This window comes from Pinus tabuliformis, chromosome 6 (genome assembly GCF_031772625.1).
Source record: "Pinus tabuliformis cultivar Carrire ecotype Pingquan chromosome 6, CPIR1, whole genome shotgun sequence".
NCBI lineage: Eukaryota > Viridiplantae > Streptophyta > Pinopsida > Pinales > Pinaceae > Pinus > Pinus tabuliformis.
In genome coordinates this window covers 508,573,279-508,600,159 of record NC_142292.1, presented here as the reverse complement: position 1 = coordinate 508,600,159, position 26,881 = coordinate 508,573,279, and the positions used below count along the sequence as shown (strand labels likewise).

Below are 26,881 nucleotides of genomic sequence, written 5' to 3'. Positions count from 1 at the left end.
TCATGAGAATAATGAATGATGTACTCAGACCTTTTCTTGATGATTTTGTTATTTTGTATCTGGATGACATTCTGATATTTAGCAAAACATGGAAAGAACATTTAAAGCATGTTAAGCAGACACTAGATGTTTTGCAAAGAGAAAAACTTTGTTAAACTCTCAAAATGTGAATTTGGCAAAACATCTTTGAATTATTTGGGACATATAGTAGGGGGTGGTGAATTGAAGATAGATCCCTCTAAGGTGGTAGTCATTATGAACTGGCCCAAACCCAAATCTGCTACAGAAGTTAGGAGCTTCTTAGGAGCAGCAAAATATTGGAAAAAGTTCATTTCTAACTTTTCCTTAATTGTAGCTCCCTTACATGCTTTAACAAGATTGAACAAGGTGTTTTAGTGGGAAGGCAATCAGCAGAAAGCCTTCGACACCTTGAAAGAAAAGATTAGTACAACACCAGTACTAGCACTGCCTGATCTTCAAAGACCGTTTGAGATCCAAACGGATGCCAGTGACTATGCCATGGGAGTAGTGTTGACACAGCACAGTAAACCCATATGTTATCATTCTGAGACATTTAATTCTGCAGTAGTTAACTATCCCACATATGATAAAGAATTGTATGCATTAGTACAGAGTGTGAAAAAGTGGAAACATTACTTAATGGGCAAAGAGACAGTTATACATACTAATCATCAACCACTTCAATATCTACACTCCCAAACTAAGTTGCAACAATCAAGACACTATAGATGGATGGGTTTTCTACAACAGTTTCATTTAGTCATCAGATATAAAAAGGGCCTACACAATAAAGTTGTAGATATGTTATCTAGACCCATTATAAATGCATCTACTATACTTAAGCATAATTCTATGTTACATGAGAGCTACGTTGAACAATATGCTCAAGATATAGACTTTAAAGATGTATATGCAACTTTGAGTCAAGGAAAATGAGTAGAAGAATTGGATTATCATGTAAAGGACCGACTCCTATATCATTGTGGGAAGTTATGCATTCCACAAGCTGAAAGAGTAAAGATAATTCGAGAAGCACACACTTCTTTAATATCAGGTCACTTTGGGGTAAGTAAAAAAGTTGCACAGCTGCAAAGATTTTGTTATTGGCCAAAAATGAAAGAGACAATTTCTAGATATGTAAGAGGGTGTACTATGTGTGCTAAAAGCAAGCCCAGCAATAGAAAACTAGGCTTGTACATTCCATTACCAGTTCCTTCTCATCCTTGGGAAAGTGTCTCCATGAACTTTGTTGGAGGACTACCTAAATCTAGGAAAGGTCATGATTATCTGTATGTTGTTGTGGATAGGTTCAACAAAATGTGTATTTTGATACCTTGTAATAAACATATTACACTTGAACAAACTGCAAAACTGTTCTTTCAACATGTATGGGTTCATTTTGGATTACCCACTTCCATTGTATCTGATCAAGACACCCGATTTGTGGAGAAGTTTTGGTCGAGTCTGTGGGAACTGATGGACACCAAACTGAAGAAAAGCACAACTTTCCATCCACAAACCAATGGCCAGACAGAAGTAGTCAACAGGACAGTGATCCAATTACTCAGAGGATACTGCAGCAAGCATCCTAAGCTTTGTGATGAAAATTTGTGTTATGTGCAGCATGCTTACAACATAGCCAAACAGGGAAAATTTTAAGAACCCCCCATAAATTTATAAATATAATAAATGGGCGAATCTCCATGGTATATAGGAAAAATGGAAGGCGATTTTATCAATAATATAATATGTATATATAATTTTTTGGCGAATCTCTCACCAGACATGGCGAATATTTTACTCAATTATAAAATCTTGTAAGATCTTGGCGAGTCTTTCACTAAATAATAAAACTTTGTAAAGTCCTAGTGGATCTTAGCATAGGCTACATGCTGGTTTAATTCCCCCATTTAAATAGGCTACATTCCAGGTGAATACCATGGGTCAATACCATGTGCCATTTTGGTGAATACCATGGGTCAATACCATGTGCCATTTTTATTTTTATTAATTCTAATATTAGGGTTAATAATGGTTTTTTGCATGGTATTAATAACAATCTAGTCCATGGTATTTGTCCCATAGTATTTTGGCCATAGGTTTCACCTAAATATAACCCATTTTTTGAGTGTTCGTAAATATAAGGTGACTTATGGAGTAAATATAAAAAAATGTTTTATTTGTTTACCATACCTCTCGTTTATTTATATTTTTATTAATTTACCATACCTCTTTTACAAATATGGTATTTGGCCCATAGGATTCACTTAAATAAAACCTCTTTCTTGAGCCTTCATAAATAGAACGAGGGTTATGGACTAAATATAAAAAGAGGTTTTATTTATTTACGATACATCTAGTTTGTTTATATTTTTATTTATTTACCATACCTCCACTTTACTTATATTTTTATTTGTTTACACCCTTACATGTATATAAGGTGACTTATGGAGTAAATATAAATTTTTTTTTATTTATTTACCATACCTCTCATTTATTTATATTTTTATTAATTTACCATATCTCTTTTATAAATATGGTATTTGGCCCATAGGATTCACTTAAATAAAACCTATTCTTGAAAATGGGCGAATGGATTCACTTAAATAAAACCTATTCTTGAAAATGGGCGAATGGAAGGTTGTAAGTCCTAATTTCAAGGGCTAAATTTACCTTTTTTACCCTCTCCCTTAAAATAAGGTGGGCTATTTGAGGTGATTTGTAAAAATGTACTATGATACAAAATATTCGCCCACTAAAAATTTAAAATCCCTTAATTTCGCCAAAGGGCGAACATTCGCCCCTAAAATTATCCTTGTAGCCAAACATTCCTCTACACAAAGATCTCCTTTTGAGACCTATTTTGGTTTCACACCAAGGTCTCCTTTGGATTTTGTCTTTGGTAAAGACACCACATTTGAGGTACACAGCGATGTGGACAAAGCAACTAGGTTCATTGAACAAATCCAAGAGATTCACCAGGCAGTACAGGAACAGCTGGAAAAGAGCCGGGCCAAATACAAGGCAAGGCATGACAAGCATCGGATGGAGCATAGTTTCCAAGTTGGTGATCAAGTCTGGCTGTATATCAGCAAGGACAAAATGCAAGGTGAAGGTAAAAAGCTAAAGCCTATCAGGTATGGACCTTTCAAGGTACTTGAGAAAATTGGTGAGAATGCTTTTCACCTTGATCTAGCAGATTACATGCACATCTACTCAGTCGTAAATGTAGATAGCTTGAGATTGTTTGAACCTTCACTAATTGAAGATCCTAAAGAACATAATCAATTGCCTTTTGTTGATGACCTACTACCTAAATATCTTAATGAATTGCAGGAAGACACAGTTCTGGATAGGAAGGTGAGAACGACGCACAAGGGATATGTTGAGTACCTCAGAGTTGGGCTCAAGGGTTCAAAGTCGAACAGTGAAAAATGGATAGAGATTGGACAAGTGAGACAATTGTACACTCACTTAGTCGACGCTTGAAAACTAACTTTTGGTGGTCCAAAATCTTTTTCAGTGGGAAGGCCGTGATCCGAATTAGATCCATGAAAATTATCGGAGTTCTATCACTGTATCAAATCATGACAGACTTCAAAAACTTGTGAACAATGAGCTATCAGGAAAGAACTCTGGACAGTGGCAGTTTGTAGCCAACACGGAACAACAAGGACCTCGGTCAAAGCGCGCTGACCGATGGCCCATGGAGACCGCGCAATGGTGAAAACTAGAAATTAGGAAATCCAAATCAGAAAACAGAGGCCATTTCTAATGCGCGATTAGCGATCGCGCATCACTGGGAAAGCCCCTCTAGAATTAATAGCCCCAAGTGCTCGGTCACAAGGAAAACTGGAAAACCATGGGAAAAGCGCTAAATCGACAAGTGAGTCCCACGCTCCAAAACCGGCGGAATACCGAAGGCATTTCGGGCAGTAAGTGGGTTTGGCAGAGAACCGAGCGATGACATTCACTGAATGACGCGTGTCCGGCGGATGAGAGAGAAAACCACTCTCACCGCGGGCTAACGTTCGAGCAAGTCAACCGCGCGATAAAAGTGATGACCGTAGGATCTGGAGGCCCCAGATCTAACGACAGAGATTGCACTCAATGGGAGACCAGATTTGACGGGGGAAACTAAGCTACGACGCATAAAGGTTTTGAGGTCTGATTTGACCACTGACCTGGCGGATGAATCATTTCACAGAGTAACCGAAATAACGACCGTTCGAGGAAGAGTTGGTGCTCAGTTCATGAGAGGACAAGTGGCCACCTCCCTATGAAACATTACATAGTGGCAATGATGCAGAGGTAGGGAATTCCAAGCAGACAACAGCAGGCGATCCGAAGAGACGGAAGAGGAAGCGAACAGTCATGAGACAGATTGGCTTTAAGCCACGAATAGACAAAGAGCAGAAAACAGAAGAAGGAGACAGTGAAACAGAGGAGACAGAGCAGAGAAGAAGCAAGAAGCAGAGAACAGAGGAAGTCGAGCTGACCTGCAGAGCTAAGGCAACATCGAGCAGACAAAACTAGGCTTGAGAGGTTCAAGCAATCCCTGTGAGGATATCTGTTGGGAATTGAGTACCAAATTGGACTCATCCCATTAAGACCAGTTGAGGTCGAGACTTAGTAAGGGGGAGTTTGTGCACTCTAGTGGCTTGGGGAATCCAAGAACCACCCTACTAAGCACCATCTGTTTCAGGAGACTCAAATTGAGCTCCTAATTGTAAAAACTCTACTTAAAGACACAATAAAAAAATCCACCACTGAAAGCTGGACCAGAGACGTAGCCCAGGAGGATTGAGTGAACTCCTTATTAAATTGTTGTGTTTTTACATTTTGCTTGCTGTGTTTCTCTTACTGTTTTCCAGTGTCTGTGTATTTTGCAATCTTATCGATCCGTTGCCTGAGATAACATAGACACACACCAACACATGAGTCTGTAATACCTTCATTAATTTCCTAAGATCACCTAGGGGTGATTTTAGATCATTCGCAATATCGCAGATCGCAATATCGCTAATCCTTTTTCATTAACAATCATTTGCTTCATTATGCGACTGTGAGATGTGATTTGCGAGATGCTTTATCGCATTTCGCAATATCGGGACGTTTTATCTTAGGTGGCGCTGCGATATATGAAATCTACGATATGCGATGAATCTATGTGGCTCACTATCTTGCATCATCTCGTTTTCGCAATTCCAAAAGTTTCTTTATATATGATGCCCTCCGTTTCCCTTTTGCGATGCGATGTTCATCATTAAGAGAATGATTTTATTTGAGACTTTTCATAATACTTAAGACTTTACTTTTGCGGATGTTTTTCCTAATTTTATGATAGTGTGTTTTATTAAAAGGGAATTCTAAGTGCTAGTTTTTATTTTTTAGGAGGGTCCCCATTTATTTAAAGTTATTACTAATACTAAATAAAAAGGGGGGTTGTTGCTGACCACAACAATTGGCGATTCACTAGAAAGAACGAGTTATCTCTTATTATCTTTTGAATTTTCTAAAACTTCCAAAACAGAAAAGTTTTCTGGAAAATCAAACTTTGTTAAAGAAATATAAAGTGCATAATGCTCTTTGCCATTAACAATAGTTTGCTCCTTCCGTGCTAATTCTAATTATTTTCTTCCCAAAGCTAGTCATTGCATTTACATCAGTCACTACTTGGTTTATAAGGATAAAAACAAAAACATCTCTGTAGATCAGTTTTAAGTATGTTCATTTGTCGTAGGTAGAGCCTCTGCTGCCAGCAGGTGTTTATAGCCTCGACAGGGTTACCTGTTACCCAGCAATGATCCAGTATCCTACTTGGAGAAGTATACAATTTTCAAAGATAAATCCACATTCACACTTATTGCTTTCATTTTCTTTTAATTCTTAAAGAACAATGTCTTGGTTTGGTGGCCAAATTTTAACAGTGTCATTCACTTGATTTATAACTTTATTGAACAAGTTGGCTCGTGATGAGACCCCTTGTCTTTTGATTGCAACAATCTTGAGTCATTTCCCTGTTTTGGTATGCAAATTGGCAATGTCAGCTAGTTATAATCTTTATGATCATGATAAGCCGGCTCTTGATGAGACCTCTTATTCTTTAAGTTTATAGTGCATAGGTGGATTACTCTTTGAAACTTGTAATTCCTTAAGTGGGGAGGAAGTCATTGGTTCCTTAAGACTAGCTCTAGACGACAATTATAGAGTTTTTTGAAGACAACTTTTCTACAGAGAACCTTCGTTTCGTTATTGATGCTTTTTATGACCGATATAAAACAAATTCCCACTAAAGGTTGTTTTTAATCAAAATTTGTAAGGTTGAAACAAGTAAAATTTTCAGGCTTGTAGCACTTGACTATATTTTTCAATAATAATGATTAATTTTCCAAATCAATTCCATTTATACAAGCAAAAAAACAAAATTTACAAGAGACACTAATCTATTTCATGAAATCCAAAAGTAACCATTTACAACCTGTTTTATTATCAAAATAAAGCTATAAATAATAATTTACAAAATTAGAAGAGATCATCTTCTATGGAAAGTATTTTTTAAGGATTTGTCCATTAACAAGTAAAGATTCTCTTTTCCCTGCTGTTATCTCAAAATCAGGCCCTGGAAGGCTGCAGACCAGGAAGACTTCAAGTAACTGTTTCAAACCAATCTTTTAGCTAAGGCTTAGCCTCCTTAGCCTGAGAGGGCACTCTCAAAGGATTAAAGGTTTTATGATTATGATTAAGATGGCTAACTCTTTATGAAACAAATAAGAATGAGGCTGGTGAAATCAAAATTAACAAGCATCCATTGGGCTTATGGAGTCATATGTCATTTAGCATTAACAGTAGAATTGGCTTTGTAATGAAATCAAGGCATTCAAATTTCAATATAAACAGAGTACACCAAACACAAAAGGACAGCCTATGAGTATATGAAGGAAATTAGAACACTACAAGTGATTTCTAAGTAATCAAATACTCATAATACTGTAAACAACATGAAAAGACAACAAGAGGAATTCATACATTGAAGTCTCTATGATTCTTGAGCAGCAGAAGCCAGTACTGTATTACCAAAAGAAACAGAGTCTTTACATAAGCTTAACAACAGAGCTTTTTTACATAAACTTCCAACCCTTATTACACTTCCCTTTCTCCTATATATAGACTCCTTCTACCTGCCTGACTCAGATTCCTCCTTAAACATTAGGGGAACTCGAAATCTACTTCAAATGACACCTGTTTAACTTTTAACTGCCTATTAAATGTAACAAACTACAACTAGACTTTCTAGAGATCTAAATCAAGTAGGAGTCTAACTCCATATTATGCTAATAATAGCCTTGATTACAATCATTCTCGTTCTTTGACATCTGGTCCCTTTTTAGTTTGGCTGTGGTGGATGTTTAAAGCTCCATGCTGGTCTTCAATGCACATCTTCTCCATTGCCCTGAAACATAGGAAACTACCCCTGTTTATCGGTATTTGGTTTGCCTCAAAATATTCGAATCCAAAGAACCATGCCCTTTATCTTTGATTATCCAAAATATAACAGATGGCCACGTCATTGATGTGCTGTCAACCTCTTTTATGTGTGAAGGCAAAAGCTCTTCCATGTTGTCTGACATATTTTGGGCTGTAGTAAATATGTTCACTTTATGACAAAAAGTTTAGAGTTTGGATTCGAATACATGTTTCCTCCACCTGTCTTGACCTTGTTGAAGGTTGATAGCTTCAGATGATCCCTTGTAGATATTCCCTTTTCAAAATTCCCGCTTGTATTTCAGAAGCCGGTTGACTGAGTTAGATTGTGTAGCTTCAACAGTTTCGTAGCGCGCTACGAAACTGCTGAGCGTTAGTCATCATCTTCAGCAGTTTCATAGCGGGCTACGAAACTTCTGTGTTGTTCCAAAAAACACAGTTTCAACCAAAATTTTGCTATTTTGAGCCTTTTGCTATTTAAACATTCTTTCAACTGCTCCAAGGCCTTTCAAAACTGAATGGAAATGTATGATTTTTCAAGAAAGATTATACCAGGCAAAACCATCAAAATTTGAGACATAGCCTTACTTGAAGTGAGATTTCTTTAAGGAGATTCTTTCAGCTGGCTTAACTGTATTTTTAAGTCTTCAATTTGTTTCTTCATGACTTTGATCCCAGATCTAAGGTTTGTATTGACCTTTCTAATAAATTGAGCTTCCTTTATAGCAGGAACAGTTCAGCTACGGAATTGAACATTAAAATCAACCACCTCGGGAATTTGAAATGTTTGGTCCTCCCACCGAGATTGCATTTGGTTGAAATAAACCTCCTTAACTGCAAATTTCCTGGCAGCTTTCTTCAATCTAGCAATTTCAAAGTTGGCCGTTTCCAATCTCCTTTTCAAGTCTTCCACACTATCTTCTTCTTGAATGGGAACTGATTTTCCTTTATCCTTTCTTTCATGAGGCCGTGTCACCTCCCCTGTTTCCTCTGCTCTTGGCGGTACCTCCTGTATTTGTTTAAACTTCCTCGTTATGGGTCTCCGTGGTTTGAATACAAATTGATCAACCTGATCATCAAACTTTAGTTTATTTGAGGCTTTGACTCTCTTAGCCTTGTCTTTTCCTGACTCTATCAACTCTGCTTGAACTAGTGGAGACTCTTCAATGTCAATGGCTTGCAATAAGTCATTTAAGTCTCCCTTTGAAACAGGGCTTTCTTCAATAGTCACTGACTTACCTTTTTCTTTTGCCACTTGGCTCCTAGTCCTTCTTCTTTGAACTCCTTCACCTGTGCTTGATTCATGTGCAGTTTCTTTAACCTAAGTTTTCTCTTTAAGGGACTGCTGGGGTGTATCCTGGATGATCAGTGGCTTGGTGGATTCCCTTACTTGTTTCCTTGCCTTTAACTTTGAAAACCTCTTGGATCTTGTTTCTGCCTAATGACCAGTTGTTGTTGGAAGATCTTTTGCAGCTTGAGGGCTGAGACCAGTCTTGCTCTTGAAACCAGACATGAATATGAATGTGTCCCAGTCCCTACCTACCCTCTGGAGTTCATGCAGAACAATCAACTTAACCAAGCCATGGTGGAACAATGAAGTCTCACAGGCTTCTTTTCTTAGTTGCACCTTGTCACACATTTTACTTAAGTTGCGGAATAAGTAAAAAGGTAGATCAATTGATGTCTTCCCTGTGAAATGCAACAGAAGTTTAAAATGGTATGAATACACTTTGTTATATCTCCCTTCACAGGTTAGGTACTTTTGTATACAGGTAAGCAAATGGGCATATGATTCTTTGACATAACTTCTAGGAACAGACTTGCTTAAATCTGAGTTAATGAACTCCTGCTTTAGAAATTCTTTGCATGGGTTCATATCAAATTTGAAATTTTTGAACCAAATTTCTTGCCCTCTTGGAATCTCCGTCACTGTGGATATCATGTCTGGTGAGACCTGCAATTCCAACATACCAACCTTTGAGTTTAGTCCTGTGAAATTCAGGGCAAATTCCTTAGTAACTTGTGCATGACCTCCCTGGAGCTTCTTGCAAAAATTCCAACATCCAGCTTGTTTAAATGCCCGCTTGACTTCTCTGTTCTTCAAGGTTATGTCTAAACCTTCAGGCTCGTTTCTCAAACATTTTCCTGATCTGTGGTCTTTCCTTTCTGCCGATCCCTCCATGAAGATTCAGTGTAATGGAGGCTGGAAATGCTAGCACTGCTCAAACTCCAATCTCTGCCTCGCTTGAATGGCTGCCTCGCTTGATAGCTGCCTCGCTTGATGAAAATGTTTTCAAATTGAAATCTTGCAGACTTGTTTCTCATGCAAGGCATACAATCATCATTAATACTGTGCATACCTGGCTTTTCTTGGAACTTGTAATCTGTGTGTACCAACGTACCTAGTGGTTGTAATAATGGAGATAAGCGGTTGGACATGATATGTGGAGTGCATAAACTGACAATGAATGACGCAACAATAGATTAACTTGACAGACTCAACAGTTGGGAAAGATTCGCTGCGGAATGCACGAATCTCTGATTTCGCAGCGCGGTCAGTGTAACTTTTGAATTATGCGCTGCGAAATCACCTAAAACACATCGCGCTGCAAAATCACCTAAAGGACTTTTGCGTTGCGAAACTGCTAAAAGGATTTATGCGCTACGGAAACACTTCAAAATGGTTACATGCACTACGAAATCACCTAAAAGGCTTTGTGGCACATAGTAATTTTAAAACCAAACTGACACATGGCTATGAGACCGGTGATGAATGAGAATGACTAGTGATGAATGAGAATGCATACTTGACTCAAGACCCTCTAAGACTCAGACTCTAAGGAAAAACAAAATTAAACTTAGACTAGCACCGACCTTTATCATCAAGCTAGTATGAGAAATTTTGGCATTAGAATTCTTAAGTGATAACACCTGCTAAATCTTGTAACATGAAAGTCAATGGACCTATGATTTCAACAATTTGGAATGGTCCAAGCCACATTCGTTGGAATTTAAAATGTTTGCCTTTTTCTTCGTGAGCCTTATCCCATTTCAATACTAAATCTTCAATTTTAAAATCCTTCCTAGATACCATATTTGAATCGAAAGAAGCCTTTACTAATGCTTGATGATGTGCATGTGTAATTTTTGCTTGTTCTCATTGCTCTTCTAACTTAAGAATCTGCAATTGTCTTAGTTGCAAAGATGAAGAAGGTGTTTCTTCAATAAATTGAACTAAGACTAAAGAAGGAATTGCTAGATGAGTTGGGAGAACTACTTCTTACCCATAAACCAAATTAAAGGGAGAAGTGCCAATGGAAGCCTTTTGAGTTATTCGATCTGCCCAAAGAGCATACATTAAAGATTTGTGCCAATTTCTATTATTCTGATCAATAGTTCGCTTAATGATTCTGATTAGGTTTTTATTTGTTGATTCAGCCAACCCGTTCCCTTGTGGGTAATAATTGGAAGAATACTTAAGTTTAAAACCTCTTTTAAGTGAAAATTCAGTCATAGCATTGCCAGAAAAATATGATGCATTATCGAACATTAAAGCACAAGGTAAGCCAAACCTGGTAATTATGAACTGATCTATGAAATCGATGATATGTTCAACATTAGCTGTCTTGAGAGGAACTGCTTCTACCCATTTAGTAAAATAATCTGTAGTTGTAAGGATGTACCTATGCTGTTTAGAAGAGTGAAGAACGATCTCACCTATTATACGCAATCCCCATTGCTCAAATGGTTGGTTTATATTAACTGGTTGCAATGGCAATGATGGTTTCTTCTGTCTTCTAGCAACAGTTTGACAAACTTGACATTTCCTTACATAGCTATGTGCATCTTTAAATAAAGTAGGCCAATAGTATCATGTGCGCAAAATTTTGTGTGTTGTTGCATCTCCTGCATAATGTCCACCTACTGGTCCATCATGGAGTTCCTGCAACACTTTTTCAGCTTCAGATTTCTCAAGACATTGAAGAAGAACAAAATCATAATTCATCCTAAAAAGTACATCGTTTACAAGTTGATATTGCTTAGCTTTCAATCTTAGGGCTCTTTTATTTGTATGATTCAAATTTGAAGGAGCATATCCATTTTCTAAATAAAGCATGATATCAGCATATCTTGATTCAATATCGTTTAGGCTTACCTCATACATTTGTACCTCTTGAATGGGAGATGGCATTTCTAATATAAGCGATGCTCCAGCCAAATTCCACAAAATCCTTGACCTTTTACAATATTTGTTGGCTTGATCTCAACGTCATATTCTTGTAGGGCAGTGACCCAATTTGCTCTCTTTTCACCCACATCTTTCTGTACCAAGAGATTTCTTACTACTGGAAACGACACTATTATCTTTGTATGGGTCTTAAGAAGAAAGGGTCTAAAGTGTTTGATTGCTTTGAAAACTGCATAAGCTTGTTTCTCAACGTCAGAATAATTTAATTCAGCCCCTTGCAAATTTGAACTAAAGAAGGCAATTGGGGCTTCCGCTTTGTCTTGATTGGCTTGAGTGAGTATTGCAACATATGACTTCTCAGAGGCAAATGTATACAAAATGAAAGGATCAGAAAAATTTGGAGTTGCTAGGGATGGGGCATTAACAATCGCTTGCTTAATCAGATTGAATGCTTCATATTCTGCCTGACCCCATTTAAAGAGTGAATTTTTCTTGATCATTGCTTGTAATGGTGACACAATTCTTGAGAAGTCTGGGACAAATCTTTTCACAAAATTAATTTGACCAAGGAAGGATTGCATTGCTTTCTTATTATGTGGTAAGGATATTTCAGAAATTTCCTTAATCCTATCTGGATCAATATGGATTCCAGATTTAGACACTATAAATCCAAGAAGTTTTCCTTCACTTAATGCAAAAAAGGACTTTTTTGGATTAAGTGAAATCCCATACCTTTGACAACGTTGAAAGATCTGCTTTAAATCTCTGAGGTGATTACTACATTTTTTAGAATATACCGTTATGTCATCCAAGTAAATCACCACTAATTTGTTTACTAATCCCTTAAATGCAATATCCATGGCCCTTTGAAATGTGGCACCAGCGTTAATCAGCCCAAAAGGCATCTTTTGATATGCATATGTACCCCATTTGGTTCTGAATGTGGTTTTTAGCTGATCATCTGGATGGACTAAGACTTGGTTGTAGCCGGAGAAACCATCTAAAAAGGACATCAATTTTGATCCCGCAACTGCTTGTAATATTTGATCTATAGGAGGCAGGGGAAAATTATCCTTTTGGCAAGCTTTGTTAAGATTTCGAAAGTCAATACAAATTTGAATGTCTCTGTTTTTCTTTCTAACAGGAACCAAATTGGAAACCCATCTAGAATGTCGAACGAGAAAAATAATTTTGGCTTTCAACAATTTATTGAGCTCAGACTTAATCTGACTTTCCAGATTAGGATGGATCTTCCTCAGCTTTTGTTGGACTGGTCTTTCATCAGTTATCATCGGGATAGTATGTTGAATGATTGAAGTGTCGTAAGTCTTAAGGTCATCGTAATTCCAGGGAAAGACATTTTTATACTGCTTCAGGAGTCGAACAAAGGCTAATTTTTCCTCTAGGGCTAGATCAAGACCTAAGTTGATATTCTACGGCTTAGTATCCATTCCTAGATTTACTAATTCATATTTCAGAGTTGAACTTTGAAGTTTTGAATTGGTAGACCTTTTGAATCTATCTTTTAAATCGTATAGGTCTTCTAACTTGACTACAGATTTTGATATGGCATTATTGGTGCTCTCTTGTTGTAACTGCTTGTCATGTTGGTCCTCGTCAATTACTGTAAGATCCTTCTGAAGTCAGGAAACTTACAATATCAGGATCATCGTTAAAAATTCTCCAGTTGGTAACGCTATTAGGGATGGGGGGCCCAAAGATCAATTCGATTGAGAATCTGTCTGGGCTATAGTCTTCTGAGGGAATGAGCTTGGAAGCTACATTAGCCAGGAGGTCAACACTAGCATTTTGGAGTCTGGGAATGGATGAAATATTGAATGCTATAAAATGTTCAGTCAGATCTTGTACTAAGGATTGATAATGCTTTAAATGACCTGATAGACAATGTATAGTATTTCGTACATGTTTAATAACAATCTCAGAATCTCCAAAGACTTGTAGATACTTGATGTCCATTCCGATTGCCTTGTACAGCCCTTGCACTAAAGCTTCGTATTCTGCAGTGTTGTTTATACAATTGAACTCGAGTCTACAAGTTAGCATGGTTTTATTCCCTTCTAGACTAAATAATACACATCCTGCTCCTGCTCCATCATTAGACTTAGAACCGTCAAAAAATAATTCCCAAAACAAAGAGTCATTTACAGGACTATCTACTAAATTATTGCATTTAGAATTGTCAATTTGAGAAAAAAAAATTACTTGAGACAAAACAGAATGTTCTAAATAAGGCGAAGCATGAGCATTAAAATTTCCTAAGAAAGAGTCAACAGAATAGTTCCCAATTATATTGTTGTTGTACGCTATAGGTTCATTTTCTCCTTCTAGTTCCATCGCTATGTATTTTTGATGTCTTTCTCGCTCAACCTTTATCTAATTTGGTTTACCATTGTAAGGGAGCCACATATGTGACCAGTCGGTCGCAAAGTATCCATGAAGCTTTTTAGACCAATCCCTACTAAGAATTAAACCATAAAATTTAGGAATGTCTGCAACTAAAATATCAATGATTTGGCATACCTTTGGATTCGATGAAAGCCTTATGGTCACTTGATTTAGTTCACCAATTAGTTCAACTTGCGACCGTCCAGCTGAACTATGCATACTACAGATTTTTGAGGTTGGACATTTAACTTTCCACAAATTGTTTTAGGCAAAATATTAGATGAGGCACCTGAATCTACCAAACAATTATGCAAATTTTTATTGAAAATTTCGAAAGTAAGGAGGAATGGAGGAGTATGGGATTTTGACCTACCTCCAAATAAAGCAATATCATTTGGGTCAACTTTATTTGCCATACTAGTTGGAGGTCTTCCCATTTCATGAGAAGCTTGCGAGATTACAGCAGCAAGAAGAGGTGCAACGGGTATTGCATGCAGCTCTTTCAAAAGTAATTTTTGTTGATGCTTTAATTTGCTCAGTTCATGAAAAGTAATGTTGGCCCTAGTCTTCTTCATGTCTTCAACAATATTATACTCCATCTCATCGGAAACGATCAATGTTTTAGATGGAGTTGATGACTCGGATTGGACTGGGTTTGTTTGAGTCACTTTTAGTGATGATTTCTTACCTGCGACTTTATCCTTGGAAACTGAGCTTGCGTTCTTCTGTTTAGAATTGGGCTGTGGAGGATCGAGTTGATTTCTACTTCTGGTACTGACTGGTGATGCCTCTTGATCCTCTTCATCTGGAAGAATGAAGTCCCACATTCCTTGTAGTTCTACAACCTCATCTTCATCAATAGTTTCTTCATTGGAAACTTCTTCTTCTCCTTCGGATTCTGCATTTGTTATAGCATTGGGAGGCTTTGGATCAGTTGAAGGGTTTTTCCTATAAGGCTTATAGGGTTTCTTACAAGAAGTCTCTGCTACTTGTCTTTTAATGTCAACCATTTCGTTAGACATGGTTTTTAAAACTTTCTGTAATCCTTCCAAATCAAATGGGTCCTTTAATTTCTTTTCCTTAAGATCATCTCTAAAAGCAACCTTCTTAGATTTTCTTTCATCAATATCGTTTTTCTTTTCTAAAGCTAAGATACGCTTTTCGAGCGTTAACGCTTCCTTCATGTTTTCAACCAATGTTGGCTTGGCAGCCCTATCAACAAAGATAGTTATATTCGATGGTAAAGCAGATATGTACCATTCACTTGGAAATGGTAGGGATTTTATTCAAGAGTTTGTTGAAACACGAGCTGAAATCTTTGATAGGTTCTCTCGATTCGGTCTTAAGATTTGATAGATCATTGATCAATGTTGCCATAGACCTATCATCGCCGAACTTTGTCAAGAATTGCTCTTGGAAAATGTTCCAACTAGTAATGGATCCTGATGGTAATGAAAAATACCAAGACCCAACTACTCCTTGTAAAGTATATGGAAAAAGTCTAACAACAACGTCTTCATTTGTAACTTCCTTTAAATTTATTGATAACATAAAGTTATTTATGTGTTCTTCTGCTAGCATGCCTATTTCAGGATTAAACTTAGGTAGCCATTTCTCAGGATGGGTCGATAATTGACTCAAGCGCGCAGGCATTGAGACTACCCCTGGATTGTTCCATGGGTTTTGATTCATCGTTGAACTACTAACAGAGGAAAGCACAGATGAAGTTCCTTGTGGTGGGGATCAAGATTTCGAAGTTCCAGTACTCTGTTGAACAATGATATGAAGTGGAGGAGTGGATGGTTGACTTTGCAATGGAGAAGATGGAATGGATGATGATGATGAAAGAGTCTCACTATCAGACCCTTGAGGTGTCTTCCTTACTCTTTTTCTTTTAGGCAGAGGTAATTTGGTTGGTTCAATACCAAGCTTTTCACTCTGTAATCTGGTAAGAGGATGAGAAGGATTATATTGCAAAGTCACACTACCTTGAGATAATTCAGATTTCTGCGGTAATATGGAAAATCCTTGAAATTTATGGATCAAACACTGAACTTCAGGGGGTTTGATAGTAGATTTATCTAAAATGTTGGGGTTTGTGGCAGTGGTTGTTGTTTTCTCAACTTCTCGCTTAAGGGTTAAAGACTCAGAATGCGATGGAGAAGTCGGGGGAGATGTTGAGGGCGATTTAATCTCAGAATGGGTTTTGGATTTAGATTTACTAGCCATTCACAGTTCGGGCCCTCCTTCTAGCGCCAAATATGTTGAAGCCCCGAAAATCGTGTCTACAACAAGGGGGATAACCACCCAGTCCGGACCTTGAAAGCAGCTCCTTTTGCGTTTGGGATAGTAGCTCCGACTAGGGATAATGGGACCAGTTTCCCAATTTGTTTGTGATGATGCTAAGGGATGATGTTTTCCTTCCTAAAAGTTTCTAAAAAGAATGCTTTTAATCTAAATCTAATCTAACACATGCAATTTTATTCTAATGAATGGAAACATCTAATTCTAAGAAACTATCCCGGGATTAACTCTTCACTTATGCGATCTAAAATAATTTCTAACAGCAATCGGTAATAAAGATTATTCAATTGCTACGAGAAAAGAATCCATTAAAAGTAAATTGTTTCGTATAATAAATTAGCCGAAACAATTATGATAAGCATATCGCATAATAAGTTATTCATACACTCAGCATAAAAAGAATAGTTACCACCGTACAAAAGTGCCAAATGATAACTGAACATTCAGGCCTTCATATATAAACAACTGAAAATAACATATCACTTGACGCATAAGCAGAAATCATTAAGAGATAAAAGTACCATTGATAATAAGTCCTACTCATGAGCTTCAGCAATATAGATTTATCTTCTCATAATTCAATATCTACTAAGAGTACAGAAGTGCATTTCAGTAGCAGACATTAAACACAGATATAAATAAATCTCATTCCATTCATTTATCAAAACCTCCTCAGGGGGGTAAAAGTGCATGTTTTGAAGAACTGTTTTTGATAAATTTCTGGACCCTTCTCTAAATGCATGAGAGGGGTTTAAATACTACTAACTAAAGACTAAAAATAGTTATTACAAAAATATAGGAGGAGGTTTAAATGACCATCCTCATCTAAAGCAAAAAATAAATCAAAATTAAACTGAAATTGTATCTAAAGATCAACTATGCATCTGTTCTCTTAAGTTGCAGGCATCCAGCATCGGCTTCAGGAGTGTCGGTTGGCTAACCTTCGATTTTAATTGTCCTGTGAAGAAGGAATCAACAAGCGCTGGTGCTATCTTTTCGACAGAATTTTTAAGGCACTTCAGAGTCATACACTGACTATGTGGTTTCACCAAATATTGCCAATAAGTGTCCCATTTTAACTTAGTTAACTTTTTGATTGACTCTGCCCTTTCTTCAGCTTTCTGTTTCCAACTTGTTTGCAGTTGCTGTGTTTTTGGGAGAAATCCTGGAGCGGTTTCCGATATCAGGTTGGCTCTGTGTAGATTTTCATTGATACAGTCAATGATATTGCTTGCTGCTTTCGCTGCTTCTTCCACTACTTGTTCTGCTTTTTTGATCTGTGCATCCCATTTATTAAACAACATTTCTTTGTGGGATTCTTTGATCTTGGGCAACCCTGCTTTCTTGCCTTCCTCTAATTCCTGCCAATGCAAATAGTCAAAAACTTTCTTATCAATTAAATCATAATGAAGTCGCAAATCTATGGCTTGACTTGTGATTTTGTCATTCATTTCGCAGTGAGAGTTCCATTGCGATATTCTTTGGAAAATCCTTTCCTGTTGTTGCAAGAGTTGATCATTCAAGGCAAGGGCTTTTGTGACAAATTCTGCGACTTTAGGATCATCTTTATGCATTTCTAACGTGGCCTGTAATTGCTATTCTTTTTTGGCCAGACTACTTTGATAATCCAGCTGCATTTGCTGGAAGTCCTGTTGTAACTTTACCAGTATTTCTTCTGCTTCTCAGCTAATGCTGGCCTACTGTAACTGTTGCTACAAAAATAGGATTTTATCCTCTTTATCTTTAAGCAATAGTTGAACTTCATATGCTTTGTCAATAGTAGCAGAAGCATAAGCTCCTGCGATTTGGGACAATCTAGTCAGATTCTCTGTCCGATCAGTGGTAGGGTCTTGCCAAAGGACATCCAGCGACTCTGCTTCAGGTGAGAGCATGTTGTCTAGTTTTCGCTTCTTTCTCTATCTTCTGACCACAACTTTGTGCTGTGGACTGTAAAACACATCTAGAAGAGGGATTTCCTCTATCTTTAGCACAATTTCAAATGATGGAGCTATGGGAATGTGCTCAGTTTCTGAAACATTGACAATTGTTTCAATCACCATTTCTGTGATTGTCTGTGCTAGATTCCTAGGTGTCTCCACGTTTTTCTCCTCTGTGTTGATCAATTCATTAACATTTTCCCATTCTTTCTCCAGATTTGTTCTTAATGGCTTTGTTGGCTGGATGAGGGGAGCAGTAATTTCCACCTATGTTGGCGACAACACTTGCTACTCAAGATTCTCCTTGGATTGCGCAGTATCCCTGACTGATCCTTCACTCTTATTGTGATCGCTCTCTGACCATCTAGACCTTTCTGGCGATTCTCTTTCAGACTTAGATTTAGATTTGTCTTGCCTCGAGCTTCCACTCATACTAATGCTGGGAGTGGGTTTCCTTATTGGTTCTACGTGCAATTTTTCCAAGGGGAGATTTGCCAATCTCCATTCTCTGTAGAGTTTAAACTCTTGGAACTCTGCTGGGCCAAACTGGATTTGGGCCAAGTGTAAGATGTCTCTGAGTGTGCTCTTCTACTGGAAAACGTCGTCGAAGATATCATCTTCCTTAGTGAACACCTTTATTTTAACTGCCATGGTAAAATTATTTATTACATCAAAGGGACCAAACTGTCTCCTTGGGAACTTAAGCAATCGTAGACTCAACATGTTGTCTACTTCCTTGAAAGCGTGACCTAGATCAAACAATGCAAAAGCCCCACAGACCACAGGGAATTGCGGCCAGATTGCCTTTTTCTTGTCCTTAAGTTCTCTACTCATTCCTCCAACCCCACAGGTTTGGTAAGCTATTTCCCGGGCCATCAATTTGTCAGGAACATACATGGGAAGTACATGAGGAGAGGAAATGCTTTTGAATACTCTAATATAAGTGAAAAATTCTTCTCCGAACCATCTTCCCACAGGGAGAATATCAATTTTGGCTTTAGGAGAAAATATTGGGGAATTTGTATTATACAACATCTTGTGAATGGGTAGCATAACTCCATGGAAGATTTTATAAAAATATGGGGTGAACATAGAATCCCACAGTTCCTTATGGTAGACTTGAATGGGTAAGGGATTCTGTACCGTCCATTTCCAACCCATAAGAGGAAATTTAGAAACAAAATAGATAGCATCCATGACATAGGCAGCTAGAAAGAAGGGAGGATAAATCCTATGAGAATGACTCCTTTTAGTCTGATAGTTCCAAATAGCAGAGGCTAAGTTATCAGACAATATTTGGGCCCAGTCTATTATAGTGGCGTTGGTGGCCGCATCCAGTAGGGGTAGCCACTCGGATGAAAACTTATTTATATCAGGTTTTCCGAATAGCCTACATAACATTGCAGCAACGAAACAATATGGAGAAGAGAGGGAGCCAGTGTTGTACATACCATTTTTTTCCTTCTTTAACGGCTCTTCCTTTGTTGACCAGCTTTTGGTGCATTCCACCAAATCTTCATTCTCCTTAGTGAATTTTTCCACGAATTATTTGTTATAGCTAGCCTGCGGCTGTGGTAAATGATACATGCGTCTTAAATTCTATGTGGTAAATGATCCTATAACTTCTTGGTTCCGCGTCCTGAATTACCTGTCCGTTATATCAGCATCATCTATCACCCATTTGACCATATATGTATAGGGAAGTATTTTTGGCCTTGTTGCGATACGGTGAAGGAATGAGCATGCAAGCTCTATAAGTGATGCTTCGGATGACCCGCGTCCATCTGTCGTAGTTGTAACTTCCATGACTCTCAGGTTTTCTTCCTCCAATAGACTATACATGCCTTCCCAAGTAGATATCCCTACTTCTTTGGTATATGTGGTGTCCGTGAATAATGGAGTCACCTCTGTTTTTTCAGATACTGGAGCTTTTCCTTTCTTCCCTGTCACGTTCTGTGCACTGCTCTGTGTATTGTTCTGCGTACCGCTCCTGTAAGTTCACAAGTAGAGAACTAAGACTGTCAATAAGAAAGATAACGAATGATGGTAAGTAATAAGGTGACGGGAAAGCTCTTAATTTCAAAATCACATCAAATATATCACCTTACGTGAAATAACCCTTTTGCTCAAATCTAAATCATTTCTCATAAATAACCATCAATAAACCACTAAGTTGACATTAATGCCCATAACTCGGTATCGGATGACGGGAAATATTTCATCAAACTATGAGCCCTTTTGATCTGTGATAAATCGATTTTGCGATTTGCTTCGCAATATCGCAGATCGCAATATCGCTAATCCTTTTTCATTAACAATCATTTGCTTCATTATGTGACTGCGAGATGCTTTATAGCATTTCGCAATATCGGGATGTTTTATCTTAGGTGGCATTGTGATATATGAGATCTGCGATATGCGATGAATCTGTGTGGCTCGCGATCTCGCATCATCGCGTTTTCGCAATTCCGAAAGTTTCTTTATATATGATGCCCTTTGTTTCCCTTTTGTGATGCGATGTTCATCATTAAGAGAATGATTTTATTTGAGACTTTTCATAACACTTAAGTCTTTACGTTTGCAGATGTTTTTCCTAAGTTTATGATAGTGTGTTTCATTAAAAGGGAATTCTAAGCGCTAGTTTTTATTTTTTAGGAGGGTCCCCATTTATTTAGTGTTATTACTAATACTAAATAAAAATGGGGGTTGTTGTTGGCCACAACACCACCTAAGGAAAAAGTAAGAAATTAATAAAATAATACCATGTAGCAATTTTTAATATATCATTTTTATTATTTTACTTTTATCAAAATTACCAAAATAAATGTCACGTTTATATATATATATTAGCACAAGAGTTAATAAATTTTAAATTAAAAAGAAAATTTAAAATTTAAATTGCCCAAATAAACATCACTTTTATAAAAAATAGTCATCTATATATATATTTTATATTCAAATTATTTTTTTTAACACAAGATTTAAAAAAAATTAAATTGAAAAAGTAAATTTATATTTAAATTTAAATTACCTAAATAAATGCATTTTTATCAATATATATATATATATATTAATTATAACACAAGATTTAATAAAATTTAAATTTAAAAAGTAAATTTAAGTTTATGATTTTATATTTAAATGTATTTATTTAACACCCCATGATTTATGTTTAATTAAAAACACACTCAACCCATGATTTACCCTTCATTAAAAATATTCTCGATATTCTAACTTTTATAGATTAGGATATTAATTTTATTTTTAATATTTAATATAGTTTTGAGTCACTTGGGCACCATACATGTTTAAAGTAGGTAAATTATATTATTAAAAAAATCATTAGTGCCTAGTCACACCTGTATCTCTTTTAAATTTTAAAGGATTTTGATTGACATATAAGTTATGACATGGAAATTCAATATTAACTTTTTAAAACCAAATTTTCTCTAATTGGCATATCCTTTATAATGAAAAGTGAAAATATAATAAATTTTTAATTTAAATTAATTTGTTTTCCTTTATATACATTTGTTATTATAAAACTATTTTATTTAATATAGACATTAAAATATTTTATTTATGGCTAATAATAATATTTTTTTTTGTTATTAGTATATTTTTTATTTTAATTATTACATGCCAAGTAAACATAGATTGAACTACATATCATATAATATCAATTATATTATTTTTACAAGGTATTTTATGGCATTTTTCAACTCCATATTAAGTAGTGAAAGAATTACATATAATTTTTTTTTTTTGTTTAGTTTGAATTGTTCTTCTCTATATAAAGTGGATGTCAATTTAAGGTGGAAATTAAAGTATTTTATTTATGGTCGGCATTGATATTTTTTTGTTATTACTATTTTTTTAATTTGTTATTTTGTTATTTTTAGATCAACATCTACTCGATACTGAACTATAAAGTGCCTCTTGGGGCAACAACTATATTATTTTTACTTGACATTTGTCAACTCCATATTAAGCAGGGCATTTGTCAACTTCGTATTAAGTAGTAAAAGAATTACATATCTCTTTAATATTAAAATAATAAATTTATGTTTTTTGTTTAATTTTAACCTGCATAGATCCAACTCTATATCTACAAAGTGTCGAGAGGGATCAAATCTCTCAAGATGCAAACATTTTTTTGAGTGAAAATATTTTCACCACAAGAGATTTGATTTATCTTGGCTCTTTGTAAATTCAAAATTAAGATGGATTTATAATGGTTTTGAGCAACACAATAATAAAATGTTTTAACTATAAGAAAATTTTTATTTTCATTTTTTTATATAACATATACTTAGCTGACATTAAAATATTTTATTTATGGTTCACATTCTCCATGCACATAACTCTTTTTTTTATATATATATCCACCAATACTCCATAATAATGATAATAATGTTTACTCTTATTTACTAACTTTTACTCTTAATGCATTTAAAAGCTAGCATTTGCGTATTTACTTATTGTTTATTAATATTTGAATTCTTTCTAAACGTTGGATCTAGAACTTAATCATGGACATACATTGATATTATGCTTAATGTTGTTAGGCCACATTATATTTAACACAATTAAAATTCTTGGCTTAAGCCAAAGCCTAACCAAGTACCCTTGATGGTTTGGGTGTAAGTTATAATGTTTTCAATGATTGATTATCCCACCACGTAGTGTCCCTTATAAGCTTCTTGACAATCCAGTTTTCGCACATGAGAGGGTCCTTATGTTTGATGTTATTGTTGTTAAGTGGCATGGTTTCCATTGTCTATATTTAGGGTTATGATCAAACAATTCTTGTTGCTTGCTGGGAAGTTAGGGTAACTAACTCCATTTCTCGCACTGCATTGTTGGCTCATTTGCTACTTGGATGGGTTTGGTGAGGGCTCTACTACCCTACTGCAAACCCTAATCGATATCGTTTCAAAATTATCCTTGTAACTATTACTTTCTTACTCTAGTGAGTACCTTTTCTATGGTGAATCGTTATCGGCTTCCAGCTTTGTTTTAACTCACTACAAGATACTTATATTCTGTTTTCTCCCTTTGTTGAGTTCTTTGTTCGCAAGTATAATACAATAGTTTTGGAGATTATTTGGATTTCAGTCGTGGGGTTCAAACCCTTTTCATCCAACATGCTAGGTAATTTTAGTCAGTCTCCTTCTTTTTTTCTTGAGAATTCCTTTTAGAGTCACTACAATTATCATCTTGTTGCTAATATTCCAAACCTTGTCTAGGGAGAAATCTACCCACAAGCACGAGGGCATCACTGGGGGAGAAATACCACACCATGTGCATTCATTTTGGGGGATATATATTGAGGAAAAAATGACATAATATCTTGAGCATATAATAGGGGGTAAAGGATTTTGATATTGGCAGGGATAAAAAATGGATACCTACAATATCTAGTGAAAGCAGGGGTTTTTTAAATTTGGAAGATGTATTGGGTTCGTATTGGTAGGGGGTTCAAGAATGTTATTTTTAGAGGTATTTTAATATGTAGTCAAATTAAGGGTATTGTTTAGTATGTCATGAACACACGTGATATGTCAAAGGTTCATTGAGTGAAAAACTTGTGCCCACAAGTAAAGAAAAATCCCAAGGTATTTATTCTTCTTTACAATTTTCTTTGCTTATTATGATTTTGCATTCAATGAATTTGTGCCATTTTTAATTTCAGTCCTGCTATTGTTGGTTGCAAATGAGAAATTGGTTACTCTTCCAGAGAAATGAAGCTTACACTTTCGGGTTGGGTTTTTGCTTCCCTAAACAAGTTCTTATTCTTGGTTCTTCCTTTACAGGTTCTCTGTCGGTTTCCTCCATGGCCCGACTATAGGGTTTTTTTGAAAGGGTCACATGGTATTAAGCTGTATGGATTTTATTAATGGCTTAGTTTGGGTTTCCCGTTCTATAAATTTTGTTTCCTTCAAATTTCCTGGCTCGCAACTTTATCCCGAGTTTAAAAAAATTGTACAATTTTTAATTTTGTTTCCTAAGAAATAGGGGTTTCACCATAATTTAAGTATTGTACAAATATAAATTGTTTGTGCAATTTCTCTTTTTAAGAGTCTCTAAAATTGATACCATGTTCTTAGGGTTTATTACCTTGTTAGGATTATTCGTATATTTATGGCTTATGATTGTCTGCAAATGTTTCTAAGATTATGAACATATTTTTCCTTCACAACCCGGTGTTAATTTTCTTTTCTTTTCTCTTTTACAATAGTGGTTAAATCTTATTCTGTTCCTTTCTAATTGATATTAAAGTTCAATGTTAGAATAAGCATAGTTATAATGCTAGACTGAATCCTTCTGCAACTGGTTATCATGCAAATTAATCCCTTTTATAGGGTTCGTACATGGAATATAAATGGCTAATTATTTTATACTGGTGTGCATTGAAATTTGAATGGACTACACAAGCCTATGGTAGAATTTAAATTGACAGGTTAATTTCAAAATTGTTCCAGGCTGTTGTTTCTCGTCGATTGGGCTAGGGACTAAACTAATCCACATGCATTTTTGGTTTTAAGGATTATTTATTCACCATTTGCTCTTATCAATCTATTTGTACAATGAACTTTATAGTAGGTTTTTGATGTTGATCATTCACATATGGTATTGGAAATGCGGTGAGATGTCCCTTAACTAATTGCGCTTATAGGATATTGTGTTCGAGTTTTTTTTTATGTTTTAATAAAAATTTATTTTATAGTTACTACTACTATTTACTCACAATTTTATTTCTGAAGCAAAAGTTTACACTTCCCAGTTGAAATTATGTTCATACATTATTATTGTGTTTATTTTTTTACAACTTTGTTCGATACCCAATATCATTATTATTATTCCAAGGTTTGGGCAGGACCTGGTTCTTTTGGGACTTGCCTATACCCACTGGATGTAGTTACATGTACAATACAAAACAAGGATTGTTTTGGATGACAACCTATTGGTTTTCCCCTAGGACTAACCTTAGTTCCCCACAATTATATATTCAAATTATTTCTAGAAAAAAATCATTCTTTCTGCCAATTACTACTAATTCCATTCTTATATAGGAACTTATAGTAACTCTCAACATACACACAGTACTAGTCTTAATATTTTTTATAGTAACATCTTACAACTTCAGTGCAAGAAAAATACCATTCCCAAACATTTTTTATCTGCATATTACAACTACCAAATTGAATTCATCTCATAGAATTTTTAGTAGTAAAACAAGTTATGGAATTTATGAATACTTATTTATTAGTTAAAACAACTAGGGAATTTACAGAGGAGAAATACCACTCCTCCCACCCAATAAGAGTGGTAACCATTACCAATTCTCCCCCTGAGATTTTTCACTTCTAGAACAATAGATTGGCAATGATCAAGCAGGGTCTTTCCACAGTTATCAAGACTCTACAAGTCTAGCCTAGGAACTCACAGTCTCACAAGTTTGTCTTAGGGTTTCAACTAGCCAACAACCAACCCAAGAACACCCTAACTAGCAAAATCTTGCCTTACCTTAACAATGTCCTATTCAAGGTACATGTTTTCTCTTATTCCTCCTTAGATGCCTCAAGTCTTCTCTCATAGCCTCCTTCGCTTATTTTCCCATGGAGATGTTTATCTCTAGGGAAGGGGAGTAATTGTCTTATAAATGTATGGTAAGTGAAAAAATTTATTTAGGGTCTTCTCCCGTAAATTCCATGGCTTCCTTAACCATATTTTAAACTTAAAATTAAAACAACTTTAAACATTTTAAGTTTTCGAATAGGCTTCCACTTAGCCCATAGTTTATCAACTTACTGTAGTAAAAGAAAATAAAAAAATATTTACAACAACTGAGGGGTATTACATCCCCCCCCGAGCAAAAAATTGTCCCCAGTGTTACTCTTTCCCTTGGAATAGACTAGGATACACTTATCACATAAAGATTTCATCATCTCAGGTGGCCTCTTTCGGGCTAAAGTTCCTCCACTACATTTTAACCTAGGTGATAGCTCACCTTCGTAACATTATTTCTCTCCGATCAATAAAATGTAGAGGCTATTCTAACAGTTTTCCGTCTGGTTTGACCTTTATTCCATAATCATAAAAATTGTCATTAGTTATATCGATCATCAAACAAAAGACACACACACACATATATATCAAAACTTTTAATGTTAAATTTTACCTTCACATCCTGCCAATTAATGATATGTCTAGGATCATATACATATTTCTTTAACAACAAAACGTGAAACACACTATGGACTCGTATGTGACTAGGAAGTGTTAGCTGGTACACTACAAACCTGATTATTTCCAATATTTGGAAAGGGCAACAAAAATGGTGAGCTAGTTTTGCACAACTACCCCACCTCAAGGTGTTCCTTTTGGGTTCCACCCTCACATATACATGATCTCCTGCTAAAAATTCTCTATAAGTCCTCTTTTTGTCTACATAAAAATTTTACCTGTCTTGAGTAGCCTTTAAGTTCTATCAAACTTTTCTCACAGTCTCTCCCATCTCGGCTAACATATTAGG

The 26,881-nt window shown here is 35.9% G+C and overlaps 1 protein-coding gene across 7 annotated transcripts in view; it reads left to right on the top strand.

Moving 5' to 3' along the window:
• The window catches only part of LOC149259537 (uncharacterized), a 155,593-nt gene extending 131,145 nt beyond the window's left edge, over positions 1-24,448 (top strand). For 4 of the 7 annotated variants that reach the window (XM_089376143.1, XM_089376133.1, XM_089376149.1 and 1 more), the window contains one exon: positions 24,159-24,448. In XM_089376143.1, the coding sequence (XP_089232269.1) occupies positions 24,159-24,193 (35 nt within the window). In that variant the 3' untranslated portion in view covers positions 24,194-24,448. The remainder of the gene's footprint in view (positions 1-24,158) is intronic. The other 3 variants (XM_089376155.1, XM_089376126.1, XM_089376128.1) reach the window with 3 other exon arrangements.
• Positions 24,449-26,881: the final 2,433 nt, after the last annotated feature.